Genomic DNA, 15872 nt, shown 5'->3' with positions numbered 1-15872 from the left:
CCAGCATCTACATCTAGTTAGATCTGTACTTTTTAACAGGCTTTATGTTTACTGTATACATTAATAACTGTTTTATTTATCAGCATTCTGCACTTGTTTGTTATGTATTCATTTTATTTTAACTATATTATTGGTGCTTCCTCTTAGGTTTTTTATTATGTGGATTTTGGAATTCTGTAATGGAACATTGTCTTCCGATGATAAGATGCAAAACTTCACAGTCAAAACATTTAAACTAAACAAAAGATATTTTAAGCCACAGCATCATGTGTAATTACAAAATCGGTCTTATTTTTTGCAGGGGGTTGTTACCTCCCACATCCCCAGATGTGGGGACTCTGCCCCCACGCATAGAGTCTTTATATTGTCTCTAAAGTTGCACTTACTCCGAGAAAAGTAGAAATAATAATGAAACTCACATTTTCCTTGAATTACAGCCTCAGATATACTGCATCTGAGTAACTCAACTTCTGACATCCTGTGATGCCAACAATAAGCCTTCACTTAGACCAGCACAGCACTTCTTTGAGGCTTAATGTTTTTTGTCTTCCTCAAGTGCATTGTGAGATAGTGTTCTTACTCAACAATTTCTTAGGTTTCAAAAGATGTTTACCTAAGTGGTACACTCTCTTTTATCACCAGGATCCCCCTCATTCCACTTAGCTGAAGACAAGTTACTGCAGCAGATAGCTAGCCAGAGAACTGACATCCACCTGATATGTTGATCACATTTGGATATGTATTTTCTGCTGCTTTGATTATGTTATTTGAACATGTAATGTCATAATGTAGTGAACATATTCATGCAATCTTACTGTAAGGCAATAATGTAAATATATATTCAGAAAGTGGCCTGTGTCTTATTAATCATGGATGTCTTTTCCTTGAATTTGCTGTAAATGATCATGTACAACTGCTTGTGAAAACAACAAAAAAGGAGTTATGACAATTGTAACTATAGCTAAGATAAGCATGATAGCAAACAGTGTTTTCATCTGCCATGTCCTGTGGCTATTTTCACTGTCTTGTTGCAGATGTTTGTTTTGTTGTGTCATAATATTTCAGACACTAATTAAAGTAGTGAGTGATGAAGACTGTCCAGGAAAATTAGAGCTGTAATGTGTGAATTTGTGCATTTCTTAGTTGTTTGTTAAATCATTTTATATGAGGTCTAATGAGAATTGATTTGGATTTTATTGTAAATGCAAATCCCTTAATTCCAAAAATCAGTGGCTGTGATTTGTCTCTTCATCCTGAGATGCAGGAACATTTGAATTAGGGAATGTTGGACATTAAAAATAGTGTTAAATGGCTGTTTTCACACTTATGAATATTCAGTTATAAACTTTGTTCGTTGATATATGTTGATGTAAAAAAAAAAAAAGACATACTGATGCGGTAAACTTCCTGGCACTGTTTAGTATGAGGCGTTACTACAAATGTTTTCTTTCTTTCAGGTTACACAAGAAATTTCTGATCCAAGCAGAGTGTTTCGTTTGTTAGGATCAGACAGGTATGATAATCTTAACTATGAAATGTAAATCAAAAAAGTGAAAGTTTGTTTTTGTGGATAAATTCTAGTAATATCCCTAAAAGTTTTACATTCTGATAAAATGACATGCTTTTCTACCATCTGTTTTTTTTTTCTTTTCTATGAGAAGTATTTATTTTTGTTTGCAAGTTTCGTATATTGGGTAACTTCTCATTTCTTATGCTGAATTCCTCTTCTTCAAGCCTAGAAAATCTGCAGTCCTTTGGAGCAGCCTACAACATGCCTTTTGTGTTGTACTACCTTAGGCATTATAACTTGAATGGGTCAAACACCACAACAGAAAAGGTTCTCTATAGTTTTAACTCCTGTACTTGTATATGTGGGTCTTGAAAAATACTTTTGTGACATGTACCTTAATATAATGGGTAGCCTTTTTTTTTTTTTGCATAAAGGTACTGATTACAGACAGAACACCTTGTAGGGAGCAGTGGTGGAGTTACAGAAACTGCATCTTTTTCTGGGCATTATCTGATTTCCCAGGTGTAATATACACCTCAAACACTAGGATCCCAAAAAAGTACCTAGCTGTAGTTGCCAGGGGAGGTCATATTAATACTGTAGTCAACTGTCAACATTACTGTTGATGCTGAAGCAGCATAGGTAATTGTGTTTTCTTGGTTCCTTTTTTGCTACTTCATTTGAAATCTTTACATTGTGCTGCTATTTCACATTTGAATCCCATTAACATTTTTGCTGACTATTATGTATCTGTTTTTTAAGAATTTATTTTTCATGTTTATTAATGTTCAGAGTGCAGTTGTTTCATCCTCATTTGCTGTTGCCACTACAGTAAAAAAAAGATAGTTGCTGGGAGCAAACATTTACTGTACAAGTGATTGCTGTTTCAGTACCGCAAGCCACATACTACATGCAAAATGCTACATCTGAAGAAATCCCAATCCCTCCGCACCACACGCTCCAGAGACCTCAACCTCATTACCACAATCAACAGAACATGCTGGAGGAACAGGTTCATAACCCAGAGACTGCCCATGCTATGCAATAGACTTCCCATACATGTCAAGCAGAGCACCTCACTGGCCCTCTTTAAGAGAAATCTTGATGAGTGGATGGGAAATAGAAAATTCACCCCAGGGATCACTCCAGTGGCTTTACTTGGCAGAGGCACTGGGAACTAAGGTTGGGTGGCACGATGCCAGGGTAATCCTGTGGGCTAGGCTTGTAAAGGCTCCAGGGCCATTAACCTTGTGCACACCTATGAACCTGTGTGCTCCACTGGAAAAATCATAAATCCCTTAAAACTTATCAAAAAAGTGTTTTGTTATGTACTTAGAGCCCTCAGATGTAAACAAAAATGACAGAAATGAAGTAAAAGAGGAAAATTTGCTGAAGATGAAAGTATAATCTTCACGTTCAGACTACACTGAACAAGAGCCTTTAGTAAGCCTGTTGGAGGCTGCTACATTTTTTTGTTGTCTTTTGGCAGCTATCACAGAAATATGAAGCCTTCCTATTTCGGTGCATTTGCAGCTTCCATGGATATTAATGCCCCTAAAGTAATCCAGTCAAAGGGCATCTTAAGTATATACCTTGGTGAGGACTTCAAACCAGCCTGGGAGATAGAAGACCAAAAGTTTGGAACATTAGATCAATTTTGCAGTAGCCTGAGCCATTAGGGTTATATCTAGCCAAAGATGTGATTACCCAGCCAGCTTTTCAAAGCTTAAGGGCATGTTCCACTCACCATAACTGTCTGGAGCTCCAACAGAGCTCCGTATAAAAGGTAGACTGTCAAAAACCTCAGACTTTTCTTATCTACAATATACACTACTCCTTCGGGCTTCGTGATACTGACAGTCGGCTAACGATCTTCAAGGCTAAAGAGATAAGACTCCCCCTGTGGAAACCTTCCATTTCTTTGTTTTTCTGAAGAAAAGTGATTTTTTTTCTGCTAAATATTTGTATTTTTTGCTCGGAAATTTAACTTAATTGGAATGTCTTTACTTGTTAGGGGATATGCAAATGGTTTTTAAAAAAAAGAAAAAAAAATTATTTTGCCTGGTTTCTACAGTTGTGCATTTTTAATGTGTTAGGAGCGTGACATGGTGCTTTTGGGAACTGTGTTTTCTTACCTCTGAACTCCTTTTTTCTTGTCATAAGATTTACCATCTCTTCTGGGCTTCACTACCTGTCTTCAGAGCTTCTTTCTTGGCTGAACACATGGAACATTTACTGGTCTTCTCATTTATTCTTTGTCCTATCTACAAGAAAAAGAAAAAAGGTAGTCTTTGGGTGTCAGGCTGGCTGTTTCTGTGCCACATTTGCTAATGGAGTGTCTTGGCTGTAGCTAGACTTGTTTGTTCTGTCCACTTATTGTTTTCTACTGGTCCCTTTGGTGTTGCACCTACAGCCACTAAGGACCAGGAGACAGACACATCCTCTGTGACTATAGGGATGTCCTCGGCAGGTAGCAGAGAACCACTTTTGTCGGTCTTGACAGATGGAGTGGGTGAAAGTCTATTGTACAGTCGAATAAGCAAGCCTGATCCCAGGGATAGTCTGTATGCCTTGGGTTGTTTCTGTTTCCTAGGGATTCCCCCCTCCACAAAAAAAAAAAAAAATGAAAACAAGAATATTAAAAAAGCATTTCTCATGTATGGATAGAGAAGACATGTTGGAGTTTACTAGAAGATTTAATTTCTGTCTTTAATATCACTAATTCTTCTTCTGGCAGAAAAAAAAAAAAAAAAAGATGTTCTTAATTTGATCACTGCTGCAGAAGCCTTAACGATACGGGTTGTATCCTGCTAAGAATATAATGGCCAGCCAGCTTTCGCAGCTTAATTGCACCTTCCACATGCCCAAATCATTAGCCAGTTTAAACAGAGGAAGAATCCACTATTGATGGTCTTTTAAGATGGATGAGGGAATACCTAGCTGCCTAGCCAGACTGGAATGCTTGTCCTTAGGGAGGATTTGCTTGTCAAAAATAGATCTGCTTCTTCAGAAGTTTCTGTCAAAACGAAGCAAAATGTTAGACATATTTTGTCTTCTGTCTGAGTTAGCTTGCATAGGAGTAATTTATTGGGCTTAGCTCAGGGTTTAGTTCAGTCTCTTGACCCTTCTAGCTCTGGTGTTTCTGGTAAAAGAAAAGGGATTCTTCATTATCTGCGGATGTTCAAGATTTTGAACAACAAAATAATTTTAAAGGGAAAGCTTTATTTTGTTTTCGGCTCAGGATTCTGACTCTGGGGGAAATGTGGCTTCTCGCACTCCCTTAGATGGATTTTCTTTTTCTGAAATGATTTCCAGAGTAAACCAGTTTTTTCTTTGGGAGGATAATGATTGTCCATTATCTCTAAATAAATATTTTGATTTATTGAAACTGGAATTTCCTGAATTTACTCCAGTTTCTCCTGTTCTTACTGCATTAAAGGATGTTTTTATTATAGCCTGTGACTTCCCTGATAGCCAGCCTGCTGCCCCCAAGAAAGCAGATAGATTGTATAAAGTTTCCCAGTCTTTATAAGTTTTTACATTTTAACTCCAGATAAGACCCAGCAGTGATTTTACTGGTACACCCAACTGCTGTTAAACATCTGTTTAATCCTAATCCCTACCCTCTGACAAAGTTGGGAATGTGTTTTAAAGATTTGAGGAAAAAGGTATATACTTGCAAAACATTTTCAGAATTCTAATTTGTCACGCTCATATGTTAAAGTTTATGCTTGTCTCTTTTGACAATATGAGGAACATTATGACATCTTTTTCACTCATCTGATGAAAAAGCATCTTTGTGTAATCTTATTGCTTCTGTCTCTCAAGTGGCTACCAACTCTTTGAAATGTGCTTTCCAAAGCTGCTGCTACTGGAACTGTAATGAGGAGGATTTTTTTGGTTGCATAAGCAAAACCTTCCTGATGATGATAAAGCTGAAAGTTTTAATTTTCCCTTAGACAAAGAGGTAGTCTTTGGACCATCTGCCACAGAGGTCCTTAAAAAGTGTGATGAGCGAAGCAGGCTGTTTCAGGAAATTTGATAGAATTTTCAGCCTTCCTTCTCCACATTTGTCAAGCGGCTTATTGCTAACAGTTTTCAAACAGCAGAACAGGCTGACACAGCAACTTGCTGGCAGGTAGGCGCCAAGAAGAAAGGAGAAGTCCCCCCCCCCAGGAAAAAAGGGCAGTCTAGCATGTCTGAATGACTGTCTTCAGAATTCCCATCCTGGCAAGCCTTTAATTCTTCCCAAAAATCTGAACCTCCATTTCTCTCTCTGCATGGCAACAGTCTCAGATAAATGGATTCTGAAAGTGATTCATGACAGATACAGATGTCAGTGGGATTCTCTCCCTCCTTTCAAGGATTCCTCTTCTTCTGCCAGAACCTCTTTTTCCCTTAGTTACTTAACATCTGCTGATACAGGGATGACAGGAGAATGTTTTTTTATTCAGGAATGTCTGTGGTTTCAAAGATAGAAGCTTCATGGAGACAGTTCTATATCTTTCCTTTTTAAACCAGTTTGTGACTGTTCCAAACTTCAAAATGTTATCTCTTCACAACCTGTAACCTTATTCCCCATTTAAGTGATTTGGTAACTCTAGGTTTAAAAGATACTTTTCACATTCCTATAGCTCCAGATTTCAAATCTTTCTTAAGGTTTTCTGTGTCTGGATCACACTTTCAGGTGTTCATCATATTGAAAACTGCTACAGTAGCCTTAGCTATATGGGGTTATATCCAGCCAAGGATATAACAGCAGGCCAACTTCCAAAGCTTCAGTGCACTTTCCCAATGACCAGACTGTCAGACAACTCAAGCTGAGCTGAATAAAAAACAGATGTTCTTCGTGTTTCACTGTTGCAGTCATTTTATTTGGGTTATCTGCTTGCAGGTAGCCCTCAGTCGGCCTGATTATCAAAGTCTTGGGTCCTGCACCGGTTGCTATCTCATCTTCCATGATGTCTGGTAGTCAGGGGTGTAAAGCATGCAGCCGACACCATTACACCAGTCTTTCTTGCCGTGCAGTGCCCGAAGCAGAAGCAGTTCGCAAGTGCCGGTTGGCCGACTCCTGAAATTTTCGTTTTCGAGTGTCAGATCCAAAGTCTTCAACTAAGCTAAGTACCTCGTTAGGGAACCTTTTTCTTGCTCTAAACCGATGTCAGTAAAAGTTAACAATTGTATTTCTTGTGGAAAGCAAATACCTCATAAAGGTTTTCATTCATACTGCATTCTTTGCTTAGGCCCAGACCACGACATACCTCACTGACGGTTTTGTGCCTTATTCAAACCTTGAACTATTCATCGTCGATTCATTTTCACATCTAAATATTTTGGTACTCTGTTCAACTATCCAGAAGTGGCTTCGGTAAGCCACCCGACTACCGACATTCCAAAAAAAAACGCAAAGATAAAGACAGAGACAGGCCCCACAGGTCTATAGCTGCCGACAGCACTTCTCCTAAGCTAGTCGCCAGTTCACCGGTACTCAGTGAGGCTCTTTTGCAGCCCCAGATACCCGCTACTTCAGATTCACAGACCTCTACTGAGACCCATTTGGAGACCAGTATGCCGTGAGATGCTTCTTCGACTGTGGAACCTGCTGATGTCTCTACCCTGGATGGGTCTGGAGCCGCTGTGCAAGCACCGGCTTCTAAGGGTGTATTCAGGCCTACTGACTTGCATATTAAACCAATGCCATCTTCTTCTTCACTCGATCCATGCCTAGAAAACCAATGTCCAGACTGCATGGTCAGGCCCCTATGCCTAAAAAACAAATGATAAGAGTGGCTGAAGACCTTATTACTCTAATCAGGGGAAGCAACCCTTCTCCCACTAAGAGAACTAGAACTGATTTTCCTTATGATTCTTCTGATCAGGATTCTAAAATTTATGTTTCTTCTGGTGACCAGGATTTGCCCTTATCTACCTATGAGGATTCTGATTCAGGGGACTCCGTTCCCTCTGCTTCCCCTCCAGATGATTTCTCTTTTGGTGAAACTTTGTACACTGTTAGGGAGCATTTTCGCTGAGAAAGTCAGGATTACTCTGACTCCAAAAAGAGGCTTAGGGAATTCTTACTCCTACCTCAACACAGGCCTTTAGCTATCCCTCTTGTACTGGAAATTGTAGATGATGCCTTCTTGGAATCTAGCCTGGCCCCAGGCACTTTACCTCCGGCTCCCAGGAAACCTGACAGGTATTACAGAGTACCTGACTCTCACAAGTTCCTCTTAAGAATCCTACTGCGGACCCAGAGACCATTTCACAGGGACCAAAAGGCATTAAGGCTACTACTGCCAAAAACCCTACCCCCTCTGATAGAGATTCCAGGGCCCTGGACAGATGGGGTAAGAAGGTATACACTTCTGCAACTTTGGCCATTAGGGCCTTAAACTGCCAGTTTCATATGTTAAAGTATCAGCAGCATATTATTGGATTGCTTAAACAGAAAATGATGTTGATTCCTGACTGTGCTGAAAATAAAGAATTACAGGATTTAATGCATTATGCTGAACAAGTAGACCTGGTCATTACCAACATGGGAAATCGATGCTCCACACCTATGGTCACCCCCTTGTTAGTCACGTCTGACCATAAGCTAATCACCCTTAACATCCACATCCCACCCCCACCCCCCAGTAAGGAAATCTCCATAAAAAACTTCTCCAAAGCCAACTTCATGCTACTCAAGTCAGAAGTGACAAACTTCATGACACCCATGCAGACGGGAGCTGAAAGTTCAACTGCTGAATCCTACACTAAGGCACTGTACAAGCACATCCACTCATGCATAAATCGTGCCATCCCAAATAGAACCAAGATGCTCTCATCCAAAAAACGAAGCCAATCTGGGGGTGCCCTGCCATAAACAAACTTTACAACAAAAGGAAGAAACTGTTGCAGAAAAGAGGAAAATCCCAGGATGCAAAAACTTCCTTACCAGCCTCAGTAAGAAACTGAGATCCCTCATAAAATCCTCCAAAGCTAGTTACGAAAATAAAATTGCCAAAGATTCCAAAGACAACAACAAGGCATTCTATAACTATGTCAAGAATCTAAATGGCAATGCTCAGATCTGCTCTGAGCTAAAACAGAATGGCATTAAATATACTGATCCCAAGGATATTGCCAATATCCTGGCAGATCGATTCAGTGCCAAATTCACCCCCCCACCCCCTAAATGGCCCATCTCAATACCGGAAGATTGCCAAATTCCGGTAATAACGGCCACACAGGTAAAAAAGGCACTCTCCAAAGCTAAGAATACAGCATCCATGGGACCAGATGACATCCCGGGCTGTGTACTACATGAACTACAATATGAACTGGCACCTCACCTAAGTGTCATGTTTAATCATAGCCTCACCTCAGGTTTTGTGCCCACTGAGTGGCGCACAGCTACAGTTATCCCACTTCACAAGGGGGGGATCTACCATGGATCCCGGAAACTACCGTTCCATCAGTCTGACAAGCCTTATCTGCAAGGCCATGGAGCGTATTATCATGGAACTTATAAACAAAGATATTGGCAACCTTCAAACACTGGACCCCACCCAGTTTGGGTTCGTGAAGGGCCGATCCTGTCTCCTGAACTTGATTGACTTCTTCGAATCAGTCTCCAGAGCCATGGACAAGGGTAAGGTGGTCCACACAGCCTATCTAGACCTTGCCAAGGCCTTTGACACCATCCCCCACTCTGGAATCATAGATAAACTTACTAAGCTGGGCATTAATCCCTACATCACCCAATGGGTTGCTAACTGGCTTACTGATAGAACCCACACTGTAAAAGTAGCCGACTCCAAATCCAGCTCCAGACAAAGTGACAAGTGGAGTACCTCAGGGTTCATTCCAGGGGCCGCTCTTGTTTGGAATCTACTTCTCTGAAGTACAGGCCAACACTAAGGGACTCTGGATAACAAAGTTTGCAGATGACTGCAAACTGGGAGCCATTATTGAATCCCCAAATGATGTGGATACTCTACAAAAGGGCCTTACAGAAACAGATGCTTGGTGCCAGAGCCATGGGCTCAAGCTCAATGCCAAGAAATGTATAGTTATCCCCTTTGGGAAAAAACATGTATCAGTGAATTACCATATAGGTGGCAGTACACTAAACACCGAAAGTTTGATAAGAGACTTAGGGACACAGGTGGACAGTGGTCTCACCTTCGATAACCATATCGCCACAACAGTCAGGAAATCCTTCTATGTGGCACACCTCATCACTAAGGGCTTTTCATCCAGAAAAAGGAGGTCACTGTCCCACTGTACTCCCATTGTAGAATACAATGCTCCGTTTGGTATGTACCTCTCAAGACATCTGCAACAACTGGAAAAGCCACAGAAATACCTCACTAAAAGAATCACAGGCCTAAAGCAGATGCCCTACGCTGACCGCCTTAAAAAACTCCAGCTATACTCTGTCACATATCGTCTACTCAGAGGCAATCTTTGCTTAACATACAAGGCCATGTCACACCCAGAGCTGTTGGACATGCTACACTTAAAGAAATCCCAATCCCTCAGAGCCACACGCTCCAGGGATCTAAACCTTGTCATCACAATAAACAAAACATGCTGGAGGGATAGGTTCCTGACCCAGAGACTCCCCAGACTCTGGAATAGATTGCCCATACATGTCAAGCAGAGTGCCTTTTTGGTCCTCTTCAAAAGGAACCTTGACAATTGGATGGGAGAAAGGAAATTCACCCTGGGGATCACTTCAGTCGCCCTGCTATACAGGGGTCCTGGGAAGTAAATAGTGTGGGAAGAAATAGCCAGGGAATTGTTATGGCTAGGCTTGTATAGGCCCTAGGGCTGATAGCCTAGTACCAACCTATGAACCTGTAAGTTGGAAAACATACATTGCAATGTGGTTTTGATTCATTAGAGGCATCTTGCAGGGCTGCTATCACTGGGTCTGTACTTAGAAGGCATGCTTGGCTTAAGGAGCAATCTTTGCCAGATCATGTTAAAGCTAAATTATTGGATGCTCCCTTAAACCAAGACCGCCTGTTTGGCAACAAAGCAGAAGAAGTACTTAAAAAGATGGAGGAAAAAGCTAAATCTATGCAAACTGTTAAAGATTTCCTGCAAGTACAACCTCCCAGATTCATTAGGCACTGGCCTTCTAAGAAGTGGTCCTTTCGTGCCTCTTTCAGTCCTTCTCAATTTAAACCCTGAACCAGCAGAACACCCAGGCTTCAGTCCCAAGGTACTCACAGGTCTAAGCAGTGGGGGGCTCCCACTTCCAAAGCTGGGAGTTGTAAGACACCCCCCTATGGTAAACTGTCACAATGACTTAACTTTAAACCTTCCAAGCCCTGCTCAACTGGCTGTTCCTTTGGGGGAAAGATCGCCCTGCATGCAAAAAACTGGGAACTCATTACCCAAGACAAATGGGTTTTAAATATAGTTTCCAAAGGATACAGATTCCACTTCCACTCCTTACCAACCCCATACGGTTGGCCAGACCTACCCCCAAATCAGTGGGCAGAGGCTCAAAAGCAAGTTCTCTCTCTTCTAAGCATCAGGGCTATTCAACCTGTCCCAGAAGAAGAAAGAAGAATGGGGGCAAGGTTTCTACTCAAGACTTTTCCTGGTACCCAGAAAAGACAATTCCTGGCATCCTATCCTAGACGTGTCTATCCTAAACACTTCTTTGGTAATCCCAAAATTTAAAATGCTAGCTCTTCATCAGCTGCTTCCCATGCTAGGCAAAAATGGCTGGTTGGCAACACTGGATTTAAAGGAAGCCTACCTGCACATCCCAATAAGGGAATCTTGCAGAAGATACCTACGCTTCAGAGCAGGCTACATGCACTATCAGTTCTCTGCACTGCCCTTTCACTTATCTACTGCACCCAGGGTATTCACAAAGTGCCTAGCTCCAGTCATTGCATTTTGCAGGCAAAGAAATATTCATATATACCCATACCTGGATGATTGTCTAATTCCGGCAGAAAGCCAGGACATACTATTAAATCATCTGGCATTTGTAAAGAAATTACTAACTTCTCTGGGGTACACCATAAACAAAAAGAAATGACATCTAGTACCCTGCCAACAAATTGTATTTCTGGGAGCAAGCTTGAATACAACTTCCCAGATGGCCACGCCAGAGAAACAAGTTCATTTGACAGCCTACTTCAAACTATTGGCCACAATGACCCAGCTGTCTGCAAGGAAAATACTGCAAGCCCTGGGGTTCATGGCCTCTTGCATTCTACTAATTCCATATGCAAGACTGTATATGAGGAAACTACAGTGGTATCTAAAAAGCATATGGTGTCAAAATTCTCAGGACCTAGAATCAATGATTCCTATCATACCTTGTCTAAAGATAGAAATCCTTTGGTGGGCAGAGGCCTGCTACCAAAACAGGGGACTGAAATTCACTCTACCCCCTGCCGCCCAAACCCTAACAACAGACGCGTCAGACTATGCATGGGGGGGGCTCACTTGGCAGGGCAGTGCATTCAGGGCAAATGGAACCCGAGTCAAATGCACCTGCATATCAATCAAAAAGAAATGTTATCTATACAGAATGCTCTGACAACCTTCAAGGACCTCATTCTTCCAGGACAGTTATTGGTAAAGACGGACAACACCACTGTTATGTGGTGCATAAACAAGCAGGGGGGGGAACCCATTCATACCCTCTCTGCAGACTAGCCATGGCTCTGCAAAACACAGTCTTGAGCTACCAAGTGCACCTACAAGCTCAATTCCTGCCAGGAAAGCTAAATACACTGGCAGACGACCTAAGCAGAAATCTCATGGACCCACACGAGTGGAAACTGGAACCAAAGATATTCAACATTTTGACAGTCAAATGGGGGAGCCCAGAGATAGACCTGTTTGCCTCCCCTCAGAACTACCATTTGGACAAATTCTGCACAAGGGCTCCCCACAGACAAGCTTGGAAAGTGGATGCCCTGTCCTTCAGCTGGAAAAACCTATGAGTTTATGCCTTTCCCCCTCTGCCTCTCCTCTCCAAAGTGCTACTAAAGATCAAACAGGACAAACCAAGGACAATACTTATTGCACCAGACTGGCCACGCCAACACTGGTACCCCCTCTTGCGCAGTGTGTCACTTCTGGAACCATGGCACCTGCCTCAGACCCCTACCCTGCTGTCCCAGCAGGAGGGCCAGATTCTGCACCCACAGCTTCAAACCCTGAACCATGCAGCCTGGCTAATTACATGACCTCTCCTTTACCATCCCTCAATAAGCAGGTGATGGATGTCATTCTGGAGGCAAGGAGGCCTAGTACTAGAAAATCCAATGCTGAAAAATGGAAGAGATTCTGTTCCTGGAGCCAAACACACGGGATGGACACAACTGTGCCCAGTTTACCGCACGTTCTTCAATACTTAACTGAGATGCTTCACAAAGGCCTTTCCTTTTCTTCCATCAAAATTCATGGCTCGGCCATTTCAGCTCATTATAATACAGAGCCACTTCTTCTCTCATCCACTGCCGAAGCAATTCCTCAGAGGGGCCAAAAACTTAAGGCCACCCAGGAGAGCCCCTACTCCAGCCTGGAACCTTAACTTTGTATTGGAAAAGCTCACCCTACCTCCCTTTGAGCCAGCTGCAAATGCAGAGTTGAAATTCCTTTCTTGGAAAACAGCCTTCCTCCCAGCCATCACTTCAGCAAGAAGGGTGTCTGAATTACAGGCCCTCATGGCAGTGGAGCCTTTCATCATCTTTCTTGTGGACAGGGTGTCCCTCAGGACCAATCCCTCCTTTATACCCAAGGTGGTATCCAGTGTGGCCCTTAATCAGTCCATTCATTTGCCAACTTTCTTTTCTAATCCACAGAACAAAGGTAAATGAATACTGCACTCCTTGGACGTGCACAGACAACTTAGATTTTACTTGAACAGGACTAAGCCTCTCAGGAAATCTGAACAGCTGCTTGTTGCATTTGCTGCAGGGCCAAAGGGGAAGGCCATTTCAAAGCAAACCATTTCTAAGTGGATAAGCCATTGCATTAATTTCTGCTGTAAGCACCAGGGAAAATCTACCCCACAGGGATAAGGCCACATTCAACCAGGGCTCCATCTACCTCTATAGCCTTTCTCAGAGGTGTCCCTACCAGGGACATCCTAGAAGCTGCTACCTGGAGTTCTGTAAATACCTTCACCAAGCATTACCACTTGCCAATTTTTTCTAAATCCAAAGCTGGTTTTGCCACTGCAGTCTTGCAGGGCCTTATAGCTGGTCCTAATGCTATCTAACTGCCTCCTCCCTTCCTTAGCTTTGGGAATCTACCCAAATGTAATGACTGCAACATTGAAACACGAAGAACCTAGTACAGTTGTGTACACTTACCATAAATATAGATGTTCGAGTGTATTCACTGTTGCAGTCCTGGTTACCCTACCTCCAGCCCCCTGACTTCCATTGACTATACCTCTATTCTTGCTTGCTATGCTTAAAGATTTCTGGTGTATTTGCTTTTTTGTTGGAGGTGTAACCTTGTATATAATTGCTTCCCGTTATGGGGGCACCTGACATCTGGGGCAAGAATAACTGGTGTAATGGCGTCCCCTGACTACCTGACATCATGGAAGATGAGACAGTGACCAACGCAGGACCCAAGAGTTTGATAATCAGGCCGACTGAGGGCTACCTGCAAGCAGATAACCAAATATAATGACTGCAACAGTGAATACACTCGAACATCTGCATTTATTGTAAGTGTACACAACTGTACTTTCTTTCCCTTGTGTCTTTTACTTCAGAAGTAAATATTTCAAAAAAGACGTTTGAGTGATTACTGTGTAGAAGTAAATGGAAGTACTTTGCAAACAGATATAAGGCTTGCTTATGCTTTACATTCCTAAAGTGTTCTGAAAATCATGGTGCACTTATGTTTCCCACTGTGGTATCCCATGAGCAGTTCAAACAATATATAGCATTCCTGCTGTTTTGCAGTTGTAGTAACTGCTAACATACCATTACTCTGCTTACCTGCAGGCAGAACATCTTTGACAAAGAGAATTTCTTTTAATATGCACTCATTTTATATTTCTTATTCTTGTCCGGAGTTGCCCATAGAGCACCATCGGGCAGCGCCGGCTAAACAAGGTTAAACTATTTCTGGCTCCGTAAAGTCTGCTCTTCAATTTTTCCCTTAGAACTTCTCTACTTGCAATCTAAACAGTCTATTCTCTATCTCAAAAGCTCAGCACTTGCTCCTAAAGCATTTTTATATAGGTAAAGTACTTGTATACTAAACAAAGTACTACATTAGCCTAGAATCCCCTTGAGTACCCATTTCCCTATAGGTCCCTTCTGACTCAGTTACACAGCAAACTTTTTCTAGCATGTCGAAGGGTCAGTTGCTAGCGTCCTCTCCTGTTCAGCTGGTGAATCTGGGCATCTTGAGGCAATGTTACAATTGCCTCATGTACACAGACAACCCACAAATACATGTGAGAGATGCAACTATATAGCCAAACTGGAGGCTGAGCTCTCTCAACTCAGGACTGGCAAGACCAGACAGGAGGAGAAGGAAACCACGCACACCACAAACCCAGTTTCACATAGAACTATCACAACTGCGAAACAAACACATAAACACACAAAAACATACACGGAGGCACTGATCAAAAATCTACCAAAACTACAGAGGCCTCCAAAGCAGACACCCAAGCAACTGCCACCTCAAGACATAAGACATGCAACACATAGTTCTCAAAGTCAGTGTGCTAAACAGTCACAGCCCTTAAGGCCAAACACAATGCCAGACACACTTGTTATAGGTGACTCCATAGTCAGACACACTGACGTCCCACTCACCAGACTGAACAAGGAAAAGATCACAGTAAGCTGCCTGTCAGGCACTAGAATCCGCCACATAACACAAGCACTCAGGTCACGCCACAGCAAGTACAAGTATGACTCAGTCATTGTCCATGCCGGTGTGAACGACCTGAGACGTACCTCCCTGGACTACATGAAAAGAGACATAGAGGAGCTCTCAGATTATGTAGCCCAGGCCGGTATGACCCTGACCCTGAGCAGTATCCTACCCTCACCAAGAATGATGCCACAATACAGAGACAAAATGATCAGCTTTAATAATTGGCTTAATAACTGGTGTCATTCTAAGGGGATCCAATGTCTGTCTGCCTGGGATGACATGCTTGACAAGCCACACTGCTTTGCAAGGGACGGCTTGCACCTGTCACCCCTGGGCTTCCGGATATTGGCAAAGGCTCTTGCCACCCCCATAGTGCCTTTTTTAGGCAAGGCTCAAATGATAAACCTACCACCCTAGAAAACAAAAATGGAGAAAAACTAAGGGTAATACTGCTCAATGCCAGAAGTCTAAACCTCAA

The 15872-nt window shown here is 42.3% G+C and overlaps 1 protein-coding gene across 3 annotated transcripts in view; it reads left to right on the top strand.

Annotated features, from left to right (window-relative positions):
• The window catches only part of MAP4K5 (mitogen-activated protein kinase kinase kinase kinase 5), a 2873315-nt gene that overhangs the window by 2713037 nt on the left and 144406 nt on the right, over window positions 1–15872 (top strand). For all 3 annotated transcript variants that reach the window (XM_044074300.1, XM_044074299.1, XM_044074298.1), the window contains one exon: window positions 1458–1513. In XM_044074300.1, coding sequence (XP_043930235.1) covers window positions 1458–1513 — 56 coding nt within the window. The remainder of the gene's footprint in view (window positions 1–1457; window positions 1514–15872) is intronic.

Source organism: Protopterus annectens, chromosome 6.part0 (assembly GCF_019279795.1).
Source record: "Protopterus annectens isolate FY-2018-M chromosome 6.part0, PAN1.0, whole genome shotgun sequence".
Classification (NCBI taxonomy): Eukaryota; Metazoa; Chordata; order Ceratodontiformes; family Protopteridae; genus Protopterus; species Protopterus annectens.
The sequence above is the reverse complement of the archived record's forward strand: the minus strand, read 5'-3'. Positions and strand labels throughout refer to the sequence as shown.